Raw genomic sequence first — 27,178 nt, forward strand, 5'->3', positions numbered from 1 at the left:
GAGCTACTCTAAGATGTTTGATATGATGAGACAACATGACGTTATTCATCTGTGCAGAGGTGAAGTGTGTCCCCTTGTCAGTCACAAGTTCTTTGGCAGTGCTCTCAGTATTGAAAATCTTGCTAAAAAAAAGTATGGCTGACATGGTTTTAGGTGCTGCCATGAATTCAATGTAAGCCCATTTAGAGTAATAGTCTATTAGTACAATAAGATACTTTTCGTCAGCTTGCGAAAGATGAAAGGGACCTGCGAAATCTAAGGCAACTTTACTCCAAGCCTCACCTGGCTTGGGTACAGTATGCAATGGGGTGTGACTAGTTTTCCAGTGTTTGTCAGACAACAAGTATGTTTGACATCTATCAATCCATTGAGACACATGACTATCCATTGAAGGCCACCAAAAGTGTTTTAGATTTTTGCCGGTACCACCTAGCCCTAAATGTCCTTCATGTGCAGTTCAATGAGTTTATTACACAGGTGGAACCCTAAAATCTGCATGCATCGGGACACCCTTTACTATAGAGAAGTCTGTGGCTACTTGAGAAAAAGGTTTGAGAGGCAGAGACTGCTCCTTGGGCTGCCGTTTTGTTACCAAATCCATGGCTGTTTGTAGAACTTCATCGTTCTGTGTGGCATCCAACCTATCTTTATAATGTAGCAGAAGTACAGACTCCAACATATTTTCTATGTTTGCCACAACACATTCTACATCATCGTGTCTCTTATCCTGTAGAGTAATTTGCAAAGGCATCCTGGAAAGGCAGTCAGCCCTGACATTTCTTCCCCCAGAAATGTATTTAATCACAAAATTGATTTCCTGTAAACAAGACAATAGTCTCACCAACCTTCCGGAGGCCTTGCCTGTTCCATTGCCTTCAAGGAGGTGTAACAGTGGTTTGTGATCGGCAAATATCTCGAATTGCTTTCCCCATAAAAATGCCTTAAACTTTTCCACAGCCCAAGAACTGGCTAGGGCCTCTTTCTCTCTATTGTACTATAGTGACCCCCTTCTTTTTTCAGGCTCCTAGATGCAAAACCAATTGTGTGCTCTTTACCCGATACTCATTGAGACAAAACAGCACCTAGGCCGTACTGGCAAGCGTCAACTGTTACAAAACATTTTTGTCCTGAAATGTAGGATGACAGCACCGGGGTATTGACAAATAATTGTTTAACCTTCCGAAAGGCTTAGTCAGGGATTGTTTCCCTTTTTGAGCAAACGACGTAGAGGTTGGACAACTTGAGCATACCCAGGCACAAACCTGGAGTACTATTCACTAATTCCCAGAAATGATCTTAATGTGTGTTAATATTTGCGAGGTGCAGCCTCTCCAATGGCTCGAGTGAAAGAAAATGTGGGTTTAATCCCCACAGTAGTGATGGTGTGACCCAAGTAATCCAAGCTGTTTGTTAAAAAAAATTCTTGTAGATTTATTCTAAGATAGCAGGAGCCCAGGAGAGTGTGTCCTTGTCCTGTACTTTGTCTGCAATGGCCTGAGCAGAAGCATTCAGGACTCAGAGTGAGTGAGCAGCCACGGGCCAAATGTTAAATCATAACAAAATTAAAACATGCATAATGGTAATATTAAAACACAACAGTTCCACAACACGTGCAACAAAGTGCTGATATGTAATGAAAGAAGGACTGATTTTTTTGTATACATCTCCACAGCGCCCTGCGAGGAGACCGGGAGCTCCTCCAGTGCTGTACGGTACAGTGTAGAGACTAACTGCTTTGTAGATGTAGCCATTAGTTTTTAGGTCTCGGCTGCGAAGGCTGCGCTTGCGCAGTCTAGCTCCGAGATTTAATGACTTGGAGAAGAGGGGCTTGAACCCGCCCCTCTTCTCCCCTGTTCTCCATTGGCTGGCGTCTTGAATGCTGGCCAGCCATTGGAGAAGAGGTCAGTCATTCAGATTAGGCCCCGTCCTTTTCGGATCGGGGGCGTGTTTTTTGCAAGAAGTCTCAAGGAGGAGATAACAGCAAAACATGCCCCCGAATCCGAAAACGACGCTGCCTTTCTCCGAGGCATTTCTGGGGCTGGGGCTGGGGGAGGGTAAAACACCAAACTGATCTCACTTTTTGTATTAATAGTTAAGCAACCCCGGAAGGCTCACTGCAGTCCCACTTCCCATCTTCTCATAATATCCTCCTCTTCCGCGTGAGTCGTGACTCTCCTCTCGCATTTTAAGTGGGCACTGCCATTCACAACGAGTCGTCGCACTGTTGCTGAGGAGAAATGTGTGAGGGAATGCGAGCACGCGCGATGCCCTCTGTGGCCCGTGCACGTGCAGGTCTGCAGGGAGCAGCCGGATCTCACGCGCACTGGGTGGAGCGCAAATTTCGGCACCGACGGAGCATGATCTGCAGAAGGTAAGGCGCGAGGCCACTCGCGGTTGTCTACGGTCTGTTATCAAACGTTTGTGCGTGAAACCTACACTAATTCACCAATAATACTTTTTGGGTTCTGGAGCAGCGTGCTACTCGCCGAAAAGCGCCTCGACTCCTCGTCAGGGGAAGCAATCGCGATATTAATGTAATTACAATTACACTCAATTATAACTGTCCTTGTTTTATACAGAGCTGCAAGCAAGGATAGATAGTGTTTTGTATATAAATATTTTTTTTTTAATGGTGTGCATTAACTTTGGAATTTTTGCGTCCTTTAAACAAGCAAACAGGAATCGGCATTTGCCTGGAATGCTGAGATCTGCCTTCTTTCAAACACAAAAAAAGCATTTACAATGCAATGGTCTCGGCATTGGTAAAGTTAGAGCTATTGGCATTGCTCATGATAATGCCGTTTCTTTAAATGTTTTAAAAACAAAAACATAAACAAAAATAATGTCATGAGCAATGCCAATAGCTCTAACTTTACCAATGCCGAGACCATTGCATTGTAAATGCTTGTTCCAGTGTGTTATAGGGCATAGGCTCCATGGGAAAATCTGGATTGACTGTTTGCATTGCTCCCCTAAGACTGTAGTATAGAAAGATATCTAATGGCATGCATGGGATATCGCTGGAGAAGACTTTCGGAGAAATAAATTGGTATTGCCATATCGACACCTCCCAATCATCCCTCTCTTTCTCAGTTGGGCCATCGCCTTTGGTATTAAGAGTGTAGTGCTGGGCGGGGCCCCCGATCATTGCCCTTAGTGGACTCTGAGAGAACGACACAGATAGTATTTAGTATAATGTACAGTCTGTTTTACATTCACCTAAATGTATTTATGAATCAAGCCTAGCCGTATCTGTGTGCATAGTGTATTTGGCAAATGCGCTGCTTAATTTGTAAATAATAAAAAAAAAAATACTAATAAGTACAGGGGTTGATATATCAAACCTGAATAGTCCTGATACATCCTCATTACTTTTATTTCTACCACCCTACATTTCATATCTCTCTATTTTAGTTTTGTAAGTTCTTTCTCATTTTGTTACAGTATTCCTATCTCACCTTTCCTCGTTGTTTTCCCCTTGTTTCCTTTCTCTCTGGGGAAAAACAGTCCCTTCTCAAAAATGAGCAGCAGGGCACATCACCTGCAACCTGCTGCATAAATGAAGCAGTGGGCAAATTAGAGAAACGTATGTTACATATTATTACGTTTTGCACAGTGCTCTCGATTACGTTTGGATAACGTATTCTCTCTCTCTTTTTTTTTTTTTTTTAGACCTCAACTGAGAAGAAGGAAATTTTACTTTCTCCCTGGATCTGCAAAATTGAAATCTGAGACGTTGGAAAAATGAGATTAAAAACAACACTTTTAAAGGAACCTAAACATATCCTTTTACTTAGAAAAACAATGATTTTGGACTTGTAATACTTGATTTCTTTAGCACACTATTCCAATGTATCTTGTTTTTCTGTCCCATCGAATTGTATATTACTTTTTCTCACAGCTGGTTACGGATATAATATAATTTCACTGAACATGGAAAGTTGACGCAAATGTAATGTAAAACTAATGTAAAACTGTGATAATAGAAATAACACACTTGCTGTTCTATCCATAACTGTAAGAGAATAATGACTGTTCAATGAAAACAATAAAGAAAATTATTTAAAAAAATATTTCACAGAACAAAAATGTTTTTGGTTAGTGGTCATGAGTCAGACATGGATAATATTGTTCCAAGTTGTGATTCATATATTTGGAGGAAGATTTATATTTACCTAGAAGGGGACCTGCTGGCATTTTGCCGTTTTATTAACCAGGGTTTCCTAACCTGTGGTCCGTGGAACCATGGGGATCTTCAACACATATTCAGGGGATCCATCAATGCTTATAAAATTAAGTCATATTGGCAGATCCATAAACTATGTAGATTAAAAAAAATGCAAATACATTTTTTAATGCTCTGCAGATGTCAAGGCATTTGAAATTGGAACAAAAAATTGGAGGCTGAAAAAACTAGTTGGTTTCAGTGTCTTGATTCGTGGCAGCAGCACAAGTATAGCAAATAGAATCTAGTAGATATGATTGGTGACCTCAATTGAAGCACTGGTATGCATCTACAACAAGAGAGTGGTTTCCTAAAGTCTAGCATATCACACCATCTTTAAGAAATTTCGATTTTTGAGATTATTTTGTTCACGAGCTAAAAGTATTTCCTATTTGTGTACTGGTTTGATGTATCGTTGTTTCTGTATTTTTGTGTAATGTTTGAGGCTCAAGTCATAGGCATCGTTAGAAGGGGGGTCCCCAGCTTGATTCAGTGAGGGTCCACAGATGTCAAAAGGTTAGCAACCACTGTCTTACTACATTAAAGAACCAAAAGCTCTATACAGATGATGAAAGGATAACCAGTGTGTTTCCTTTAAAACATTAGAATGCACAACAAAAGAAGTGTGTGTGTGTGTGTGTGTGTGTGTGTGTGTGTATATATCTACGCACACATAATATATCATATATAATTCTAGCATATATGTGTGTTTAAGTATATTTAATCCGACATATATATGCTAAAATTATATATGTTTGTGTATATTTATGTAAATGCAAAATATCTTTCTATAAGAAAAAGAGCTTGATATTTCACTAAATGTTATTTGTGTTGCAGACTTTAATTATATAATTTCCTCCTGATATTTGCTAAACCTGCTTGTTGTGACTTAGTACGTTTTTCTTAACGCCATTGCACATAAAGAGTTGGTGAGCTGTGTTGGATGGACCACAGCGGATGAGTTATATTCTTGTAGCGATGATCATCAAATTATGAAATGGAATTTGCTAACCAGTGAGACGGTGCAAGTAGTTAAACTTCCAGAAGATATCTATCCAATAGATTTCCACTGGTTTCCCAAGACAAATGCAAAGAAGCAGACCCAAGGAGAAATGTTTGTACTCACAAGTTCTGATGGTATGTGTTTCCCTAATTAATGTTTACAAGTGAAGTTTACTGATGAGGTCCATGATGCATGCTAATGTTTCTGTAAGCAAAACAAATGTTGGATGAGAAATGTGAATTGACATGCTCAAAATGTATTACATATACATGGAACTTGGTAAGAGTGTTGTGATGGTGACTATGCATTGGCAAAGGTTCTAGCTCTCTAAAATCTTGGTTACAAATTCTAGAGGTTTCTGGAAATCTACTACAAAGTAATAAAACCACAAGATAAACATCCATTTTATTTAGAAAAATGTGGAAAAATAAACTTGCTTGTGCTGTCATGTTATGGTTACAGTTGACTTCCAATTTGGCGTATACCCTCCGTCAACCTTACTAAACCTCTTAGCCTTCCAGCCGGCTAAACGCAAAACGGCTTGGCAGGAAAGCCCTCCATACTCCTAGTTTAGTTCTCTGGAACTTCTTTCTCATTTTTAGTGAATTTAAGGCAAACTTCCTGGGGATCTGCAAACACTTGATGACTCAATTTTTCTAGGTTGTTTACCAATATATGTGTTTTGCACTTGAAGTGACAAAAGACAAATATTTGTATTTAGGAGGCAAGGAACTTTAACACTGTCTACCCAGTGCTTTGCATGTTGATACTTCAGCATGCCAATGTAGGCGAGCCCACCAGAGCCTTTGAGCAAATCAACCACTAGGGAGAGACTTCCAATGACTTATCCACTGAGCAGCATGCTGAAGCAACAGAGGATGAACTCCTGCATGCCTTCATCCCACAGCAAGGAGAAAATATGAAGGTATTCTGTCCTATGTATGGACAGGACATTAGTCTGTCTGGTCCCTGAACACTTGACCATTGTTGGCAGGCAACAGGATCACTCTACACGCCTTTTAATAAATTGGTGCATGTTGGAAGATAAAAAACAACATGAAACGCATTTGCTTAAATTAAATTGTGAAGGATCACTCCAAACAGTCAGCATATGGAGTGATATACTTGGTAAGAATACTACTAATACCTGGGAAAAACCGCGAGCTACGCTGTGTCTATTGGTGTCTAATTGAAGTGTCCCCAGAACCAGAATTGTAGAATCATATCTTTGTATTTCAGATACATGATAAGGAATATATTTGCACAAGAGACAGGATTGTAGATATTAAATTGTGAAGAATTTTTAACGTAACGATAGATTCCAAATAAATACAGCCTAATACAGCTGTTTTAATATCCTGAATTAATAATTTTCAGTAGCCATAATGGCATCTACATAGTACTGCATCTCACTTGTCTTACTCAGTGTGATGTATAGGATCAATTCATGGGGCAATTAGATTTTGCCTGTAGGCCAAAGCAGTCTCTAGACTAATGTATTCCTAACACTACAGATGATTTTGTCTCAATGCAAGCACTCTGAAAAATGGTAGGCGAAATGTAAACAATAGGTCCACACTGCAACCAGTTGTTGATTTCAGTGCTTCTGGCTTTCCTATACAGCAACACAGAGCTGTTCCGGTAGGTTTCTGTTTACGAATGGCATTGGAAGGACCAGTGTGATGCCAAAAAAGCTAGAAAAAATGCTTTGTTATTCACTTTGTATTTATATATGGTTCAAAGCACAACAGAAATCATGTCTTAAATTAGCCATTTGTGTGGTACTCTCATACGATTCTCTGGTTGAGTGCCTTACTGTTCTCTTGAGCTTTTAGCTCTATGGACATGCTATTCCAATACAGACATGTTGACGGCAATCGCTATCATGGGGGTCAAACTGCTTGGCAGAAATCTTGTTTACAGGCAGACGTTGTTCCATTCCATGCCAGAAAACAATAACAGGATCACCTTTTTCACCACTTACTCAACTTTCTTAAATGCAAATTGTAGAGAGGAACCCAAACCATAGTCACTCACAACCTTATGTTGATCTGATGCTTTTTCAACCCTCCTTAAGAACACCACCTCTAGGTGATCTTCCCTGGGGGGATGCACTTTCTTCAGATAAAGCGGTGTTGACATCCTATGTGGACCCCCTCCAATCTTGCAATGCAGTTGTGCATTGCAGTTTTACAGATGAAAGATGCCTTCTGTCAGGATGAAATCACTGGGATGGCTGCAGCCTTCTGGCACATCTCTGGGAAGTCATAGCTGAGGCAAGTTGGCTTGCATTTTTGTGAAGTAATGTCTATAGTGTCCTGGGTTCTGGGGTGTCCCTAGGGAAAGTGCAAGGTCAGCCATCATTGGAGTGGCCGAACTGTGAGGCCTCACCTAACATTCTCTAAGCACCTCACTCCTTCAGTTCATCAAAAATGTTAATTATATTATTGCCTCAGCATTACCCTCCTACAACACCATTACTCTTAGGAGTATCTGACATATACTTTAGACTGTTCGGATTGACCTCCTGGCTGCTGCATCCAGTGCACAAGCAGTGGCTACCAATATATCTGGCTGAAACAAAGGGTTTGTTGATTGTAGTGTTAATTTAATGAAATTTACAGAAGTTGTTAATGCACTGCTTCAGTTGACCATCCTGCAGAGCGAGAGTGGAGAGTGTGATTTAAAAAGGGGGCTATAGCAACCTTTAATATGTATTTAAAAGAGTAAAAGTCTAATATATGTTGATATATTGGTAACACAGGGGATCAAAGTAGTTGTTCACCATTCATGACCACTGATCACCCGAAACACTGGGATCTATCAAGCATTCTCAGAAACGTAATCACACACACACACACACACACACACACACACACACACACACACACACACACACACACACACACACACACACACACACACACACACACACACACACACACACACACACACACACACACACACACACACACACACACACACACACACACACACACACACACACACACACACACACACACACACACACACACACACACACACACACACACACACACACACACACACACACACACACACACACACACACACACACACACACACACACACACACACACACACACACACACACACACACACACACACACACACACACACTTTAGAGAAAAAAGATGGAAGGATACTTGCAACCCCTTTAAAAAGACCACCCTTATGAGACCGCTAAGCAGATCAGCAAATTGTAAAGTTGTCAAACTCAAGACACTAACAGCAGCATTTTAAAGTAGTCAAGGATCTGAGCCAGGTTCTTTAGAAGGCCATGATAATTAGATTCAACCTACCAATCAAGGAGTTTTCATAACCCAAAAATCAGACCAAACTTGTGGTGTACCAACTCTAGGTATGGAACCAAATAAGTGGGATCAACTATGTATGTACCTTAAAGTTAGCTTTAACTTAATGACATTTTAGAAAATACTAAAAACCTTCATTTTCAGCCATGCTAAGTAACCAAAGTTTGCATTTAGCAAATAGTGCAAAGCTAGGCACTATGTTTTAAATTCACTAAAACGAATGAACATAGCTAGATGCAATAATAACTGATAATCCCACAATAAGAGCTACATCAGATTTGAATTCGCTAAGCTACATATTTGCAATGGTATGCCATGACAGATCTTCCAAATAATAAAAATGGTAGCCTTGTGTTATAGTGTAATAGGTTGATCGATACTTTCTTTTATTTGACTTCATCTCACTACAATAGCATTTTGTAAAGAGAAAGTGTTTAGTCATAATTTTGAGATGCTCTCAGTCCCACAATAGATACGAGTACATTATTTTCCTGTTGTAATGATTGCTTACTTAGCCAAGAAATATTACGCCCACATTTTGGGTTGGAAGGTGAGTATGAATGTAATAAGTTAGAGTGGTGAATGGATCACCTTTCAATGTTGTCCTGTTCTCCCTCTTTCCCAAATATTTGAGAATTGTTTATGCATACAGGAAGAACTGGAATCTTGGGTAAAAGAACGCTGTCAGTGTTGAAAGTGGTGGTGTTTTGTGTGTGTGAGGAGTTAGATATGGGTGTGTCTTCTCGCTCCTGAGTGCAATCTCCACCCCTTTTCATGCGTGTCATCAACCTTCTCTTAATCTCTTAATGTGAAATCTACCATTTCTCTTGTAAGAATCAAACCATGGCAGGAACTAAAGCACATTTTAAAGCTTTGCAAGGTTGAAAATAACTGTGCTGTGTAGATTCTGACATTATTGCATTCTAGAAGATATCCATCACCACACCCAATTCACTGTTCTCTAGAACATTTATCAGTGGATGAAGAAATGAAATGTTACTTATCAAAGAGTGGACACATCCCATTGTCTTGAATTTCTTGGCAATAATGGTGATGTATGAACCTAGGAATCTTTGCACAAAGAGATTAATCTGTTAGTGACTCTGACCTTTGTATCATCTAGATACATAATCGTTTGTATCTGCTTTCTAAGAACCAGAACAAAAAACTTGAACTACATTAAAGGCAGAACATTCTACACTTATTGAAATGTCCCCGTTTTAGCAAATAGTAAGATAACAACAAAGAGAGGGAATTAATCTGTCTGGAGGATATTCAAGGATTGTGATAAGCCTTCTCACTCTGGCTCTCACAATGTGTTGCTTTTTATGTCCAGTACTAAGATGGAAGAGAAGCCAGTCCCTTCCCTTTTTCCAAAGGCTGCATTGACCACACCCAACTGTGCTGGAAGGTTACCCCTTAATCTGACTGTCTCATGTTTGGGATTCAGTGCGTAGAATCGAAAGCCTTAAGGTACAAGAATCAAAACGTAGCATAGTACAAAGAATAGTAGATTTTTCCAAGAGAGAAGAACTCATGCCAAGAAAGGGTTCAGATGGATTTAAAGAAGTCAAACTGAAAATCAGTCCCGAAGAAGCTGGCTTCTGGCAGCAGTAAATGTAGAAACCCTGTGATCTTTGAAATCAGTGTTTTACTGCTCATTAAGATGTAAAGCATCTTGTTCACTATCTGTGTGTGCCAGTGGCAACCTATTACTTTATAAGAGAGGAAGGATTACTATTATTTTCTACATAAGATGAAGAAACTGACTCCCCAGGAGCATACAGCCTAATCCTATCAAGAACTGCACATGGGTCCGACAATGCTACAGGTTGTGTCTTTAAAGGGAGATTCTAAATCATTCACAAACTATGTGTAACAGAGTCTGCATCACTGCCTCAGTAACTTTGTTGACTGAGTCTATGGTAGAACTAGATTGCAAAATATCCTACACTGTTGAATATACTGTGAAAGCGGTAGCATGCCTTATCCTTGGAGTCTGAGAAGAAAGTTAAGGCACAGTATTTCTAGAGTGCTTGTAGGCTTTATTTATAAAAAAGTCTAGGAATTTGTATACTCATGATAATCGCAGTTGGAACCTTACCAAAAATTAAGCAGAGATGGATGAAAAGGAAAAGAATGAAAGTCTTGCCCAGAATGGGTGAGAGTGCTCATGAAATGATGAGAGCCCAAATAGTCTGGCCAGGACAGATTTGAGGTAAATTTCTCAAACTCATCATCAGAGGAAATTTGTATTTTGATCGTGAAGAGGCGTTTAGGTGGCTGAGAAAGTTTCTCAGGTGTTCTCTTTTGAGAAACTGAAGGAGTTTCTATTGCATGTTTGACCAACTCTTTTTTTACCAGCTCCCTTATCATTTCCCTCTTACAATTCTTACCCTTCATGTCCTTCTCCACAACACTGTTGCTTACTGTAGAAGAACCTCCCAAAGCATATTCTGCTTCCGAAAGAATGGCCAATTAACATTTCCCAGGAATTTGATCATCGGCCTATTTACTTGATAAGGGTATTTGCAAGGAGGGTCCTGATCAATCCTAGAATTCCTCGTGCCTATTTGTCGGCTGTGGAGCAGTGCTTTTCAATGCTGCTTTGACAGTGTCACTTGTGAAAAGAACATCTTGCACCCCAGAACCCAAGCTTTGTGGATTGGTGCTTTCCTTCTTGGAGGTACTGTCAAGTGTCTACACCAGAGTTTCATATCTGGATAGGACATAGAAACCCCTGAAACAAGGCTGTTTACCTTCTTACCAGTAATGACATGGATTGTTGATTTGGATACTGTACACAGTACTGAATCTCCCTTTCCACATATGACAGCATTTAACATCTGCTGACGTCCAGGTTTTTCATTGGTAGTGGCCTTTCCTTGGACATGCTGACTTCCCATTCCAGCATTTAGGCTGTGTGTTTGGCTCTAAACCATTTGGGAAGTGGGACAGCAAGATGAAACAGGAAGTGAAATTGACTTTTGTGATGTCAGTGCTCTTAGCCTTGCTTTCTCTCGATTACATCATGCACCAAGCCATTTCCTCAGATCATATAATGTGATGCATGTTTAATAAAAATCACATAGGAACTCTCAGTGGAGACGTTTGGCTATGCACCGGAAGGGTCTGGGCGGTTAAGCGCTCAGTCAGGGTACTCTATAGAAAATTTGTCAAGAACAGCATTGTTTTAGATCAGTTTCCAACTCTTGCCTATAATACAGAGACAATTTCCATCCAGTGGGGAAGGCTAAAGAGCCATACTCAAGATAACCATAATCTCCATCTACACCTCTTTCTATGTTTATTTTTATCCCAGTCAATAGTATTTATTAATCACAGAAAGGCTGAGTGTATCTTATGGGTACTGAACCTGTGACGCTTGGGTAACATACTAATCTCTGCAGTAGATGCATTACACTTATATTGTTATAAGCTCTATAGGTCAAAATTAATTGGCGACTATGCTATACACAACCAAATATTTTACACTTCTATGAACAAAAATGATAGCAGCTTATTATATAATTTTTTTCTGACCTTAATCCTGGGATTTGTTTTCATTTACTATCTTTTAGGCAAATTTCATTTGATCTCCAAATTAGGACGAGTGGAAAAAAGTGTAGAAGCTCATTCTGGAGCAGTTCTTGCAGGAAGATGGAATTATGAAGGAACTGCTCTGGTTACAGGTATGATAAATATGAGAGGGTTTATTTTGTTGGAAAAAAACTTGTACTTTAGAAAAAAAAATGTTTTGACTAAACAGTGCATAGTTGAACGTGTTCGGTGTACATCAATGCTGAGAGGTTATATCCATGTCTTTCGTTTTTAGTTCTCACCTTGATCACTCCTAAATGAAGTTTGTTAATGCAGAAATAATGTTTTAAGAATATAGCCTTTTCAGAATGAGGGGCAATTTTTCGAAAGATGTATTAACTTTTTCTTCATGATCAATGAGGCTTCAGGAACTCATTTTAGAAATCAAGCATGCACCTGTATAAATAAGGTGTTCAGTAACTCATTTTGTCCTGCCGTCAGGGCCTGTTATCTATTTTCATTCTGTGTGCCCAGATATATTTATATATTTATATATTGAAATTTCCTTTTATAGAATTGCCATGCCTTAGGATTCTTTTTGTTGTTAACTAGCTTATGTTTCATTTAGTGCCTACCAAATTGGTTTGCCGCCTTAGGCCCAAGTCTGTTTTTTCATGTTTTTTTTTCCTTTTTTTCACAACGTATTTAATTAGATTTTTCGTTCGGCCCATAATGTCGCCTCTCCATTCCCCGGACCAGCATGAGTTCAGGAACAGGACAGAAAGGCAGAAAGGCAGGATTATAGAGGATATTGGCGAAGGGCTGCCGAAGGTCATCTAGAGCTCAACAGTCATGTTGGAGCTCTATACCACGCCCTTTTTGTTTTTTAAAATCTTTATTTGTCTTTTTATAAATGAAAAACAACGTACAGCAGAGCAGCACCATGAACAAAGGTTGCATTCCAGTAGCAGCAAAGACAAACATGGGTCATATCATGATGACTAATACAGTTGCAGAGCACAACAGGGGAGGTAAGAGTCATCTTTAAGCACAAAACATAGCCAATTTGTTCATGTTCCGCCACCTGCTCTGACCTATACATCACCAACCTATAGTTGCACCTCACTATCTGTGGATACATCCTCCATGACGTCTCCCTCGGGGCCCAGACAACTTTACATAGTAAGCCCCAAGCTTCCAAATTGACTAGTAGCTCAGCATTTGTGCGTCACATTTGAGTTTTCTCTGCCACCGACCACTCAGACATCTCTGGAACCATATCGCCTCACAGGGAGCCCTGACCCCCATCCATGTGATGGCTACCAACCTCCTTGCCAACACCAGAGCCAATTTCAGAAACCAGTGTGTTATTTTGCGTTTTTTGGGCGAGCAAGGTTGCCCAGCAGACACAACTGTGGTGTCAGTGTACAAGCCAATGTGGAAGTCTGATTCAACCTACCGTTTACCCTCACCCAGGTTTCCCTCACCGGGGGGCAGCCACACGCTAAGTGCATAAAGTCTGCTTCCCCAGTTCCACAATGGGGACACGCAGAAGTGTGCTCTGGATTGAGCCTATGCATGTCCACATAGGTCATGTAAGCACGACGTACAAAATTAAAATGAATTAATTTGAATCAGGCGTTGCTAGAAACGTACTTCAACAATACACAAATCGTGGCCCAGTCCACATCTAAGAATGGAGCCCCAACATCTGCCTCCCAAACCCGCCTCACCCTCTGCAGCCCATAGATCGTATCCGCCAGCAGTGCCTTATAAATCAACAAGATAAGATGGTTCCCAAAACCTTAGTGTTAACAGTGCACCCATCTAGCCCAAGCAGGCAGCGCCACACGAAAAGACGTCCAAACAGGTCTGTCAGTCATGCCAACATTGTGCAAAAACTGCCCAGGTCCCACCCCAAACAGAATCTGTGCATCCTCAAAGAATATAAATATGTCTTTGGGATACAGGTCACCAACCAGCTTGCTACCTCCCTCATGCTAAGGTTGGAACGAGATAGCTGCGCTAGGACAGATGGAGAAGGTTAAGACTCACAGCGGCATATCCAAGGGTGCCAAGAAAGCTTGAATCCAATCCGAGGAGCTAAGGGAGCCACCAGCTCTACACCCTGTCCAAATGACGCTTAAAGGCTGCTACATCCTCCTCCTGCAAGGCCGCCACTGCACTGTCTGGTTCTATCAAGTGAATTAATGGAGGCAGCCCATGCTCCCTTCGGAGCAGCCAGGCCAGTAACCTGCCCAACTTTTCACCCTCCCGATGTAAGCGCTGCCTGCATTGTGTAAGCATGACACCTGCCCCACTTGTCAGCTATATTCTGTTGAACCCTCAATTCCTCCTTCTGATGGTCCGGGCTAGTAAGGTCTAGTTTTTGAAAATCAACTAGTGCCCCTTTCTCTATTTGCAGCTCCCGTTGCAGCTGCCTACATACCCCAAATCCAGAAACTGCCCCCTCATCACAGCCTTCGTGGCATCCCATTCGACAGAACGGGTACTCGTCAAGCCCCAATTAGCCTGCAAGTATTCAGTAAAGGTTTGCGTTAACGTGGCCCTGCTCACAACATCCACCAGGACATCAACCGGGAAGCGCCAGTTCCACATTTGTGCCCTGAACGCACACCATGCAATCTCGCATAGTACCGGTGAGTGATCAGATAAGAAACGGGCTAAGTGCGTTACTGTCTACAAGTTATCAAAGACAAGCCTGCAACCAACACCTTATCGAGTCTACTGAACGTGTGGTATGTAGGCAAATGGCAGGTGAAGGCTTTGTCTAATGGTTTACGAGTTCTCCAAAGCATCCAGCAGCACCAAACTGGACATCCCCTCATGCAGAGCCAAAGTCATTTGTGGCTTTGTGTCAGACTTAGGGGGCTACCTGCTCTCCTTCCAACACACAGTTGAACTCCCCCAGTCAAAGGAAAGGGACATCAACATCTGATACAATCACTTCTTGCGGCCTGAGAAGAATTGGAGATCATGGACAATAGGTACATATAAATGAAGCTAGGAGACAGCCCTCCCATCATGCCCACTGTAGGAGGCTGGCTTAGTATATGATGCACACTTATTTAAGTGAAGCACCTTGCACAAATCCAAAAACAACAGTTGATGGACAGAATGCAGAACAATGTCATACATTCACCCCAGTACAGAGATCTGGGTCTAAATCTATCGTTTTTTTGCTCACCATGCAGTTCCAGTTTGAACCCATCCATATGCAAATCAGTCTTGACCCTGTGCCTCATGGGTACAGTCCAGCCCGAACTGCCAAGCCAGGTCCTCCCTGGACTGGAAACAAGCATCCTAGGACCGGTTTCGGGGTTTCACCCCTCTTCAGCCAGGATAGCTTGATTCCAGTGGCATGGAGAGCACGGGACCCACGTCTGGGCATACCCTTCCCACTCGGGGTGACAAATGCAAAAACAACAGTTGATGGACAGAATGCAGAACAATGTTTTACATTCACCCCAGTACAGAGATCTGGGCCTAAATCCATTGTTTTTTTGCTCACCATGCCGTTCCAGTTTGCACAAATCCAGACAACCCTTATGGTGATTTTAGTGGTCGTAGACAACCATAGAAAGCTCTCTAAGTGGTAGCTGTGGAAAGCAGCCTTCACGCTTAGTCCAGAAGGAGTGTTAAGCGGCTAGTTTTACCAGAACTAATCATGTAGTGTATGTTAAACTAAAACTACACACACAGTGTAGTTATAAAAATAGTTATATTATTATACAAACTCACTAACACCTTGGTATATCTCTTACCCGGTGATATCAACACAATTCACACAATATTTCAAAAGTAGAACAGGTAAGTAGCACAAATACACAGTGGTCTCCAGGGAAAGACCAAACTATATACTAAGTGAGTGGAATGCAAACTGCGACCAAAGTCGAGACTTGACCCAGAAGACTCAGAAGAGCTGGGGACACATGGAACCACCCAAAGTAAGTACCCAGGAACCCCACGGAGGCTGTGTGCAGAGTGGAAACACAGCCGCGTACTCTATGCAAGTCAATGGGGAAGTCGCGGTTGCAGTTTTGAAGAAGAACCACCCTTCCCAGTGGACCCTGAAGAAACCCAGTGGAAGTTGGAAGGTTGGAGAGTCACCCCACCTGTGGATACCCCAGGAACCAGGATACCTACACCAGGGAATCTGAGTCCATAAGGGCGAAGTGGCGTCGGAAACCGCCGTAGACCACAGTGCGGGACTTCAATGAAGATGCCGCTGGCAAAGAGGGTGTAAGAGTCCGGTGGAATCCAAGAATGGATTCTTGAAAAGAAGTACCTGCAATCAGAGGGGACAGAGTTGATGCCACTCAGGAGTGACCTAGAGGCATGGAAGACCAATGACCACCGATGATGGAAGATGCAGTAGAGTTGACGGTGATCTTGTTGCGGCAGTTCTAAGGACCAAGCAACACTGTGGAAGACCAGGAGCCATTCAGGAGCTGTCCCACGTCAGAAATCGAGAACCAGGGTGTAGGTGTCCGGCAGGAGCATCAACAAGCCTTGGCAGCAGCACCAGACGTGGAAAACGAAGAACGTGCACTATCGGGAACAGCAAGGTTCAAGGGACTCGCCTAATGCAGGAGAGTCAGAGCAGATCCCGAGCAAGCAGGGGAGCCCACTGAAGACAAAGAAGACCAAGAAGACCCTCAAGAGGACCCACAGGCCAAAAGCTATAGGAGTCTCAAGAGGACCTCGAGCAGCTCACCAAGGATGCAGGCCCATGGTGCACAGGATGCAGTGAGGACGAATATCTGGGTAGCAAGAGATGCTGGAGGCTAGAGCTTCTTGTTGCCCGAAGATCTCTGGAGTACAGAGTCAACAAGCCTTGGCAATGGCAAGTTGACGCAGTGCACTGGTGTTCGTTCTAGTGGTTCCGACGAGGGATACTGGCCTCAAACTCTGTGAGAAAACAGTGCAGGCCTCGAGGGAGTTTCGGACTACGTGGGACCTCAGGAGCAGCAGACCGGTCAGCTTCGTTGCGGTGCCTCCAGATTCAGAGGAGTGACTCCTTCACTCCAAGAGAGATTACTTTGGGTGTCTTTGATGCCCACAGGCCTGGAGAAGAACCTGGATGAAGCACATGCTCAGACGACTCAGAAGACTGGTAGGACGACGAAACCAGGAGCAGCAGGAGTCTTCATTGATGCAGTCTTGGTTCAAGGCAAAGTCAAAAAAAGTCCCAGGTGCCCCGACTGTTGAAGTGGAAGTGGTTTCTGATCTGAATCTTGTCCCACAACGAATCTAAAGAGCTATCCACAGGTATTGCCCATAGGTATCCCAAGGAAAGGGTTGGGATGAATCAGTGGTCTCTCCCAGAGGAGGGGCTGGACATAGGGGAAGACACTCCAATGTCCTTTGTCTAGTTTCGTGCCAGAGCAGAAGCCAACGGCTCCCTGAACTGGTTTCAACTGGAGTATGCAAGGAGGGTACCAAATGTGCCTTTCAAAGCGGTCTGGTGGCGCTGGCAAGCTACCCCATTCCAGCCCAATACACTAAGTCCTGCCTGGGAGGTGGTCACACCTCCCTGTGACGGGAAATCTATTGTTCTACCTTTCCCTGCTCAAGCTCAGTTCAGCAGCAGGAGGGCAGAATTGTGTCTGTGCTCAGCAGAAGCACTATCGTGCTGTTAGACCCTGAAAGGCTGGTACCGGGAATACAGGGGGACTCCCTAGGGTAGCACCACATATATGGAATCCTACGTCCAACACTGGAATCTGTGTTGGGGTAGGATTCCAACATGTTTGATGCCAAACATGACCGGTTTCGGTGCAGCCATTATATAGTTAGACATCTCGTAATTGAGTTGATATCCACTATATGTATAAAATGGCTGACCACACTTACAAAGCCTGAAAAATCGATTCCTGAGTTTGTAGGGGTGTCCTTCTCAGGCTGGGCACCCTCACTCTTATAACCTAGCACCCTTGCCTTCCGGATTGAAAGGCCTATTTTAGGGGTGACTTATAGGTTTTAAGTGCAGTGACCGCTGATATAAGGAAACTTTTATCTATTGCGAGTGGTGCTAACACCAATTCACACAGGCTGCAATGGCAGGCCTGTAGCCAAAGTTTGAGTGTTCTCTCACTGGTGGCATAATACATGTTACAGCCCATGAGAGACTCCTGGTATACCTAGTCCCCTGGGTACCTTGGTACCATATACTAGGGACTTGGAAGGGTATACCAGTAGCCAATTACGGAGGTACCAAACTACTTACCATAGTCCAATTTAGGGAGAGAGCACAGTGACTGGGGTCCTGATTAGCAGGATCCCAGTCAGACTAGTAAAAAAAACAGAATGACACCAGTAAAAAGTGGGGCTAACCATGAAAGCAGATCCTACTTTCTTACACTTACCCTCCAGGAAGACATACCTTTTCTTCCCTTCAGCTTCCTCATAACTGTGCACAAATGGGGTTCTCGGCCCACCCACACCAGTAGTCCACTAGTGTAGGTTGAATAGGAGGTATGATACGCTGCCTTTCCATTTCTTGGCAACCTTTTTAATTTCCATATTGTTGAGGCACGTCTCCTGGCGGCGCACACTATTTATCCTATGACGCAAGAAGGATAAGACCCTATATCTGTTGACGTAGGTACTGTAGGAAGCTGGCACTTTATATGATATACCAGTAAGTGGTTATATCGTGCAGAGTCCAGAGATTCCCTCAGGAGTGTACAGGGCTCAATGTAAACCCAAAGTGCTCTATTTGTCGTAGTCTGGTCAAGCAGCCTTAGGCCTAACACAGAGGAGTGTAAGACATTTTTTATGCACACAGTGATTATTAAATGACACACGACTCAAAAAAGACATCCCAACCAATTTTATAAAAATAAGCTTCTTTCAAGATTTATTTTAAGACTAAGAAATATGTAAAAAGGTAAATACATTTTTCATAAGAAATACTTTTCACTTTAAAAAGTGGACAATTTCAGTTCAGCAATGTTAACCTAAGGGAGGAAAACAAGAATACAGTTTTGCCGGTAAGTATACATCTTACAGTATTGGTTTTCAGGATGAAGAATCCGCACCAGGCAAGGTTCAGGTAAGTAGCAAATCTGCACCTCCAGTGGCACAGGGGTGGCTGGGTGCAGGGTTCAAATTTGGAATCTGGCATCAATGTTGTCCAATGGAAAAAGGGGGTAATCAAAGAGATGCTGCTCACAGGTGAGTAACATGGTTTGGTAACCTAGTCTCGGGGTTAAGGTAAGCACAGGGTGGGGCCACAAGGCAGCACCAAACTTAAATCCTTCAGAGGTACATTGGCGGTCGGGTGCAGAGTGCCAACACAATGTTGGGTGCCCAATGCAACCTAATGGTGAAGATTGGTTTTGAAGAAAGGCTGCAGGCTCAGGCCAGGAGGGGGGCAAAGAAAACCCACAGTGGCTGAGCTAAGTAGAGATGCTAGGAGACATAGGAATATCATTGGTGGTGCTCCCCAAGACCCAGGGGCGTCGGGTGCAGGGGTGTCATTAGACATCAGGAAAGTCTTACCGGTCAGGTCACAGTCGGGGAGTCTTCGAATTGAGGCTGCAGGTGTCAAAGTGGAGTCTGGCAGGGGTCAGCCCACAGTGCTCGGAAACGCTGGTGAATCTTCACAGGACCAGTGGACCACTTGCACTTGGGCCGTGGGCGTCGGGTGCAGAGGTGGGTCCAGCTGTGGTTTTGTGGTTCCTCTTGGCAGAGCTCTTTGTTCTTTAAAGTTGGTTTTTTCTGGACTGGGCTGTTATCCATGGGGGATCTTGATCTTTGTCGAAGGCAGGCAGTCCTCCCAAGGCTTTGGAGGTCGCTGTGCTGCTGGACAGGTCTCTTTTGGTGCAGGATCATCGAGGGCTGCAGACAGGCCGGTAGGGCTTGGGCCAAGTCAGTTGGTGTCTGCATTCGTCTCTGCTGGTGTCGCGCTGTAGTGTCCAGCTCTTCTTAGGTCACCAGGAATCTGATTTCAGGTTCTTGGGGGTGCTACCTAAATACTAGATCTAGTGGCATTACAGGGGAGTGACCGATTGGGACCAATGGGTCTATCACTTAGGGTGTCTACACCCACTACTATGCCACCCTCCAGTGGGAGGGGGCATAGCCCTAGCCCTGATTATATAACTCTCATCATCTTTAAGATGGTGGGCACTGAAAATGTACCGCACTTTGCCTCCAGCACCTGAGGGGTGGAGTTGGCGAAGGGGGGCACACCTCCTCTCCTCACTTAGGTTTTCCCGTCGCTTCTCTCACCAAATGTGGGGGTTTGAACCAGGGGCTGCCATCTGCTGCCAGCAGCCGAGGTTTGGGTCGCATTAGAAAGGCAGCAAGGCCTTTGAAGCTTTCCTCTTGAGCACTGTGCTCATCCTGGGGGAGGACGTGTGACACCTCTGGGCTTCGTTTCTGGCCTCAGAGAGGAGTGGCTCTCGACCCAGGGGTCTAGAAACATGTCTGGTTGTAGCAGGCTGCCTAAAGCTAGTAAGAAACAACACCACAGTTGGGTAGGCTTTCAGGGGGCACATCTGAGATGCCCTCTAGGTACATGTTTAGCTAAATCCCACACTGGCATCAGTGTGGGTTTATTGAAAGGAGTTGTTTGATGCCAAACACTCCTGGGTTCAGTAAAGTCATCATGGAGCTGGGGAACTTGAGTTGTTGTGTTTCCAGCCCATGTACTCTCTATAGCTTCACTGGCACTTACAATATTAAGAATAGAGTTAAATATTGTAGGGGCATATCTGCTCATGCAGGTATGCCCACACCTGCGATATAGTGCACCCTGCATTTTGGCTTGTAAGGCCTGCTAAAGGAGTGACTTAACTATACCTTAGGCAGTGCTGCTCTGCATGGCACACAGGCAGTGTGCCATGTCAGCTTAGTCATTTTTCTCTGCAACAAGTCATGCAGGCTGCTGTTGCAGTTTGCCTGGCCTTGGTGAGGGGTCCCTAGGGGACCCTGTTCATTCCCAATGCCCTAGGTACCAGGTGTACTGTAGGAAAGTAGGATCTGCTTTTATGGTTACCCCCACTTTTTAGCTTGATATAATGCTGTCTCTGACTAGTCTGTGTGCTTTCTCCCCTAAGTTGGTTTTGTAAGTACTTGGGTACATCCCGAGGTCTCTGGACCCACCCAATCGGCGGGCCATTACTCTTGATCAGATTTTTTCAAATCTGAACTCTATTACCACTGTGTCCACCCCTCTCCCGTCGACAGACTGTTATCTGCTGATCACCTTCACGTGGGTTCAGATGTGTAGTAAATCGCCCATATATTGCAGCAATGGCCCTGTCACTTATCTGGCCTACCACAAACTACAACCAGAAGATATCAATCAGTTCTTACTTTCCTCTGCCCCAGTTATGACAGGGAACATAGACTGTGACATTACCCAACTGAATAATTGGATTGGCGAAACTGTGAATACACAAGCACCCATAAAGAAGGCCTCTCAATCTAGAGCTGGCCCAACAGCCTCTTGGTTTAATACAGAGTTGAATCTGTGTAAGAGTCAGTGTAAGAAGCTGGAAATAATTTGGAGGCGTGGATACTCCAACGAGGATAAAGCTGCTTACAAAGCAGCCTTAAAGTTGTATCAAATGAAACTGCATCTTGCTAAAAAAAAAAGTTTCTTTGACAGCAGCGTTATGGAAGCTGAGAATAAAGCAAAGGCTATCTTCAAAATAGTTGACTCCTTCATTCGCCCGATGGTCACCTCCAGAGCTTGTCCCTCTTCGATGGAATGGTGCAATGAGCTCGATCGATATTTCCATGAGAAGATCATGACGCTAAAAAAAAAGTTTCGGGACTGCTGCTCCTGGGACACTGAATCTGGAGTGGAAGTCTACTCCCTCCCCACTTACGTATGCCACCCGTGACGCTTTTACCCCAATTCCATTGATTCAGTCCTTAGCAGCATTAAAAAGTCTTAAATCGGGCTCCCCTCTTGACCCTTGCCCTGTGTTGGTTTTAAACATGGTGACACCTACAATTAACCCGGCACTAAACCATAATATTAACTCTTCTCTGGCACCAGGGATGGTTCCCTGTCTGTGGAAAAAAGCGAAAGTCCTGCCACTGCTGAAAAAACCTACAGCAGACCCTAAGTTAGTTACCAACTATAGGCCCATTTCGCTGCTCCCAGCCTTCTCCAAAATTCTTGAGAAGGAAGTAAAAAGCCAATTGTCCGTTTACCTGGAGACCAATGGCATCCTTCATGCCACACAATCTGGATTCCGCCCACAATTTAGCACCGAGACCACACTGTTAGAGGTAACAGTGTTCATTCGTAGCGTTCTGGACAGAGGAGGAAAGGTAATGCTGATACTGCTCGACCTTACAGCAGCATTTGACACGGTTCCTCACCATAAGCTGCTGGAACGACTACATGAAATAGGAATCAGACATCAGGCCCATAATTGGTTGGCATCTTTTCTAGAAGGATGGTCCATAGAAGTGTGGGTGCCTCCGTTTATAGTGCAGGCTAGGCCACTGGGGATGGGAGTGCCACAGGGATCGGCACTCAGCCCCACGCTGTTTAACGTGTATTTGACCCCTATTGCAACATTAGCAGAGTCTCTTGGCACTAAAGTAGTCTTAAATGCAGACGACACTAAGCTACTGTTCTCATGTGATAAAGGCAAGGGTTTAGATGAGAAAGTAATAGCCAAGTGCCTTGCCGGAGTTTTCCAGTGGATGGAATTGCACCACCTTAGATGTAACCCAGAGAAAACGGAAATTGTGACAATTTGAGATATCCCACACAACGCTGTGATGGACTGTTGGCCCAGCAATTGCCCTCACCCAGGTTCTCCCAAAAACTGTGTGAAGAACTTAGGAATTCAAATCGACAGCTCTCTATCCTTCCTCCCACAGATCCTAGCCTTGGCGGGGACCTGCTTCAACGTACTTCTCATGTTGAAAACATTTCTACCTCTCCTCTCCGAGGCAGCAGGCAGAAAGGTGGTACAGGCCATACTTAAATCAAGACTGGACTACAGTATTTTACTGTACCTGGGCCTGCTGGACTACCTTTTTAACAAACTCCAGGTGGTGCAGAACGCCGCAGCTAGACTTCTGCTTTCTCTGCCCTCTAGATCTCACATGACTCCGCACTTAAGGGCCCACCATTGGCTTCCCATGAAACAAAGGGTGATGTTTGAAGCCATGGTCCTAATTCATAAAGCCCTGAAAGGGACAGGTCCTGCCTATCTTAAGGAGAGAATCACCCCTTACGTCCATGTCCACACTCTTCGCTCCTCCTCAACTCATACGGCAAAGGTCCCTCGATGTAACCGTCTTCGGAGGGGTGGGAGATCCTTTGCTTACCTAGGTCCCCGCGCGTGGAACAGTCTTCACATGTCCCTGAGACTGATAGACAATCTGGAACTTTTTAAGAAGAAACTTAAATCGCATCTTTTTAATGATTAGCCTCGTCCTAGCATCCTCTCTTCCCTCTGCCAGCACCGGGACGCTCTGTTGAGTAGCCGCTCGCTTTACAAATTCAATTAATAATAAATAATAATAATCCCAGATCGGACACTGGTGCAAACTTATCAGTCCCTAGTATTTGGTTATAAGGTACTCGGGGCATAGGTAAACCAGGGGTTCCCCATGGGCTGAAGTATGTATTATGTCACCCATGGGAGACTACTCAATTTGTAACTACAGGCCTGCCATTGCAGCCTCTGTAAGCTGGTGCTATCACCACTTACGAAAGATATAGGTTTACCTGTATCTAAGGTCACTGTACTTAAAACCTATAAGTCACCCCTAAAGCAGGCCTTACCAACCTGAAGACAGGGTGCTTGGTTCTAAGTGTGAGGGTGCCCCCGCATGAGCAGGACACCCCTACAGCCCATGGAGTCCATTCTCCCGGATTGTAAATGTGCCAGCTAAATGACATATGGAGGGGCACTGAGTCATTACGCGATGACCATCTCAAAACTGTCTGTAACGAATCCTATAATTTTTTATATCAAATACGTTGGAATCATACCCTCACACCGTAAATGGTGTGAGAGGTATGATTCCATGCACCGTTAAGCTCCTTTGGGAGGCCCTTGGTGCTTCTAGTACCAGCCTTCCAGACCTGGACAGCAAGCTAGGGCTGCTCCCGGCCCGAGACACGTTTCTTCCCTCCTGCTGACGAGCCATGCTCGGGCAGGGGAAGTCAGAACAATAGGTATGTTGTTACAGGGAGGTGTGACCTCCTTCCAGACCGGGTTAAATGTATTGGGGCAGGGTGGGGGCGCTTGCCAGCGCCACATAGTCTGCATGCAGGACACACTTGTTGCCCTTCATGCATAGTCCAGTTCAAACTAGTTCAGAGAGCCGATGGCTTCTGCTCTGGCGCGAACCTGGACGAAGGACAGAGTATCCTCCCCCTTGTCAAGCCCCTCCTTAGGGTGGAACCCCTGTATCATCCCAACCCTTTCCTTAGGGTATTTAAGGGCTTACCTGAGGGGAAGTCCCTAGATTCGTCGTGGGACAAGATACATTTCAGACATCACTTCTTCAACCGTCTGGGCACTCTGGACTTCGCTCTGGGCATCATGGCTGCAACGAGGAAGATTCTGTATGCTCCTGATCTCATCGCCCTGCTTGTCTTCTGCAACGTCCGTGCCTGTGCACCATACAGGAACCTTCCAAGGCCTGTGGGCCTCCAAAACACCTTAAGGAATCACCCTAGAAGTAAAGGAGTCTCTTCCCTGCATCTGCAGGCACCGCAACTAAGCTGACCTGTCTGCCGGTCCTATGCTCCCACGGACTCTGAAAGGCTCAGCAACACAGGTGGTGGTTCTCCTCATCCCTTGAGGCCTGCCCTGTCCTCTCACCCAGTTTGAGGCCAGTATCCCTCGTCGGAGCCGCAGGAACCGAACCCCTGTGCACCCCGTTGACTTGCAGTTGCAAAGGCTTGTTGGCTTCCTTCCACCAAGATTTTCAGGCTCCAAGTAGCCCCAACCTCAAGCATCTCCAGTGGCCAAGATCTTTGTTCTCAACGCAACACTTGCATCGTGTGTTTGCATCTTTCGTGAGCTGCTTGAGATCCTCTCGCGACTCCAGTGCCTCCTGCCTGTGGGTCCTCATGAGGGTCATCTTTAAAATTCCTTGGGCTCACCAGATTGCTCGGGGCCTGCCCTGACTCTCCTGCTTGTGGGGAGTCTCCTGAACCTTGCTGGTCCCGACATTGCACCTTCTTCAGTTTCCATGTTGGTTGCAGTTGCCAAGGCTTGTTGGTGCTCCCAAATGACACTGACACCCTCAACTCTCGAAATCCGACGTGGGACAGCTCGTAACCAGCTCCTGGTCGTCCACAGCGTCGCCTGGTCCGCACAGCTTCAGTTTTATGATCACCATCAGCTTCCCTGCAACATTCGACATCAATGGGCATTTGTCTTCCGTGCCTCCTGGTCACTCCTGAATGGCATAGACTCTGTCCCCTCTGCTTGCAGGTTCTTCACATCTTGAAACTATCTTTGGGTTCCACCGGACACTTTCACCTTCTCCAGCAGTGGCATATTTCTGATGTCCTCCATTGGGTTCAACTGCGTTTTCCGACGCCACTTCACACCTATGCACCCGGCCTCCCTGGTGCAGGTATCCTGGTTCCTAAGGTATCCACAGTTGTGGTGGCTCTCCAACCTTCTGTCTTCCACGGGGTTTCTTCAGGGTCCACTGGGAAGGGTCCTTCTTCTTTAAAATTAGAACCGCGACTTACCCATTGACTTGCATTGATTCCGCGGTCGTGTTCCCACTCTGCACACTGCCTCCGTGGGGCTCCTGGTTACCTACCTTGGGTGGTTCCTCGGGCCCCCAGCACTTCTACGTCTTCTGGGTATAGTCTTGACTTGAGTCGTGGTTCACATACCACTATTTTAGTATATGGTTTGGTCTCCCCTGGTGACCACTGTGTCTTTCGTGCTACTTACCTGTTTCTATTGCAAAGTATTTTGTGTATTGTGTATATCTCTGGCTAGGGGATATCTGTATGTGTTAGTGAGCGTCTTATAATACATATGTTTCATAAATATACTGTGGGTATTTTTCAATGTATCTATACCTATAAGATTATTTTCTGGTAAAACAAGCTGCTTTACACTCCTTCTGTACTAAGCCTGAAGGCTACTGTCCACAGCTACCACTTGGAGAGCTTTCTAAGGTTGTCTAATACCACTAAAATCATCATAAGTGTTGTCTGGATTGGTGCAAGGTGCCCACTCACGTAAGTGTACTGTACACCATATACCAAGCCAGCTTCTCACAGGTACTATTTACTAGGGACTTAAAGAGCGTCTGAATTCGTGCCAATCGTGGTACGATTTTAGGGAAAGAGCACTGCTACTGGGAACCAGGTTAGCAGGGACCCAGTACTCTAAAGTCAAAGTTGCATCAAAAGCAAGCAAAACGTTGGAGGTACTGTAACAGAATCCCACTTTCCTACAGGTACCCAGTCCCCGGACATTCCAGGTAAGTATCCTAAATCTACCTCACATACGGATATGTCACTATATGGTGAGAATCGTCTCCCCATGCCATATGATGTTTCATAGTTGAATCAAATTGTACTGTTGTCTTGATGATGACTGCGGTGGGTTCCCAACCATTTTGCTGGCTCTTTGGTGCTTAGTTCCTCTTCTCTTGTTTGATCTATTTGAATTTAAAGAAGCCCATATTAGAGAGTAGTTCTTCTTTCAGACAAGTTTGCAACAATTTCTCAACCTTAATTTAAAAAGGTCCATATCAAATATCACACTCATTAAACAATGGCAAAAATGCTCCAAATGTTTTTGAATGGTTAAATCTGTCTGGTCTGCGAGGGTTAGACTGTTCTCCACTTCTAACAGCACAATCTATTCATTCCTAGCATTGGATCTTTCATATACTCTCTCATGTTTCAATAATCTTTATTTGGTCATTAAAATGACCATAAAAGCACAGAATAAAATACATACCGTCAACAAGCTTAAGAACACTTTCTCTAATCATAAAGCAAATCTCCTTCTCAATTTGATAGCAGCAGAAATGTAAGTAAGAACAGCAAAACAAATTTCA

General features: G+C 44.1%; 1 protein-coding gene across 1 annotated transcript in view; it reads left to right on the forward strand.

Moving 5' to 3' along the window:
- Nucleotides 1-27,178, forward strand: part of IFT80 (intraflagellar transport 80) — a 455,321-nt gene that overhangs the window by 55,321 nt on the left and 372,822 nt on the right. The window contains exons 2-4 of the mRNA XM_085634720.1: nucleotides 3,673-3,781; nucleotides 5,144-5,362; nucleotides 12,163-12,273. Of these exons, the coding sequence (XP_085490846.1) occupies nucleotides 3,745-3,781; nucleotides 5,144-5,362; nucleotides 12,163-12,273 (367 nt within the window). The 5' untranslated portion in view covers nucleotides 3,673-3,744. The remainder of the gene's footprint in view (nucleotides 1-3,672; nucleotides 3,782-5,143; nucleotides 5,363-12,162; nucleotides 12,274-27,178) is intronic.

Source organism: Triturus cristatus, chromosome 11 (assembly GCF_964204655.1).
Source record: "Triturus cristatus chromosome 11, aTriCri1.1, whole genome shotgun sequence".
NCBI lineage: Eukaryota > Metazoa > Chordata > Amphibia > Caudata > Salamandridae > Triturus > Triturus cristatus.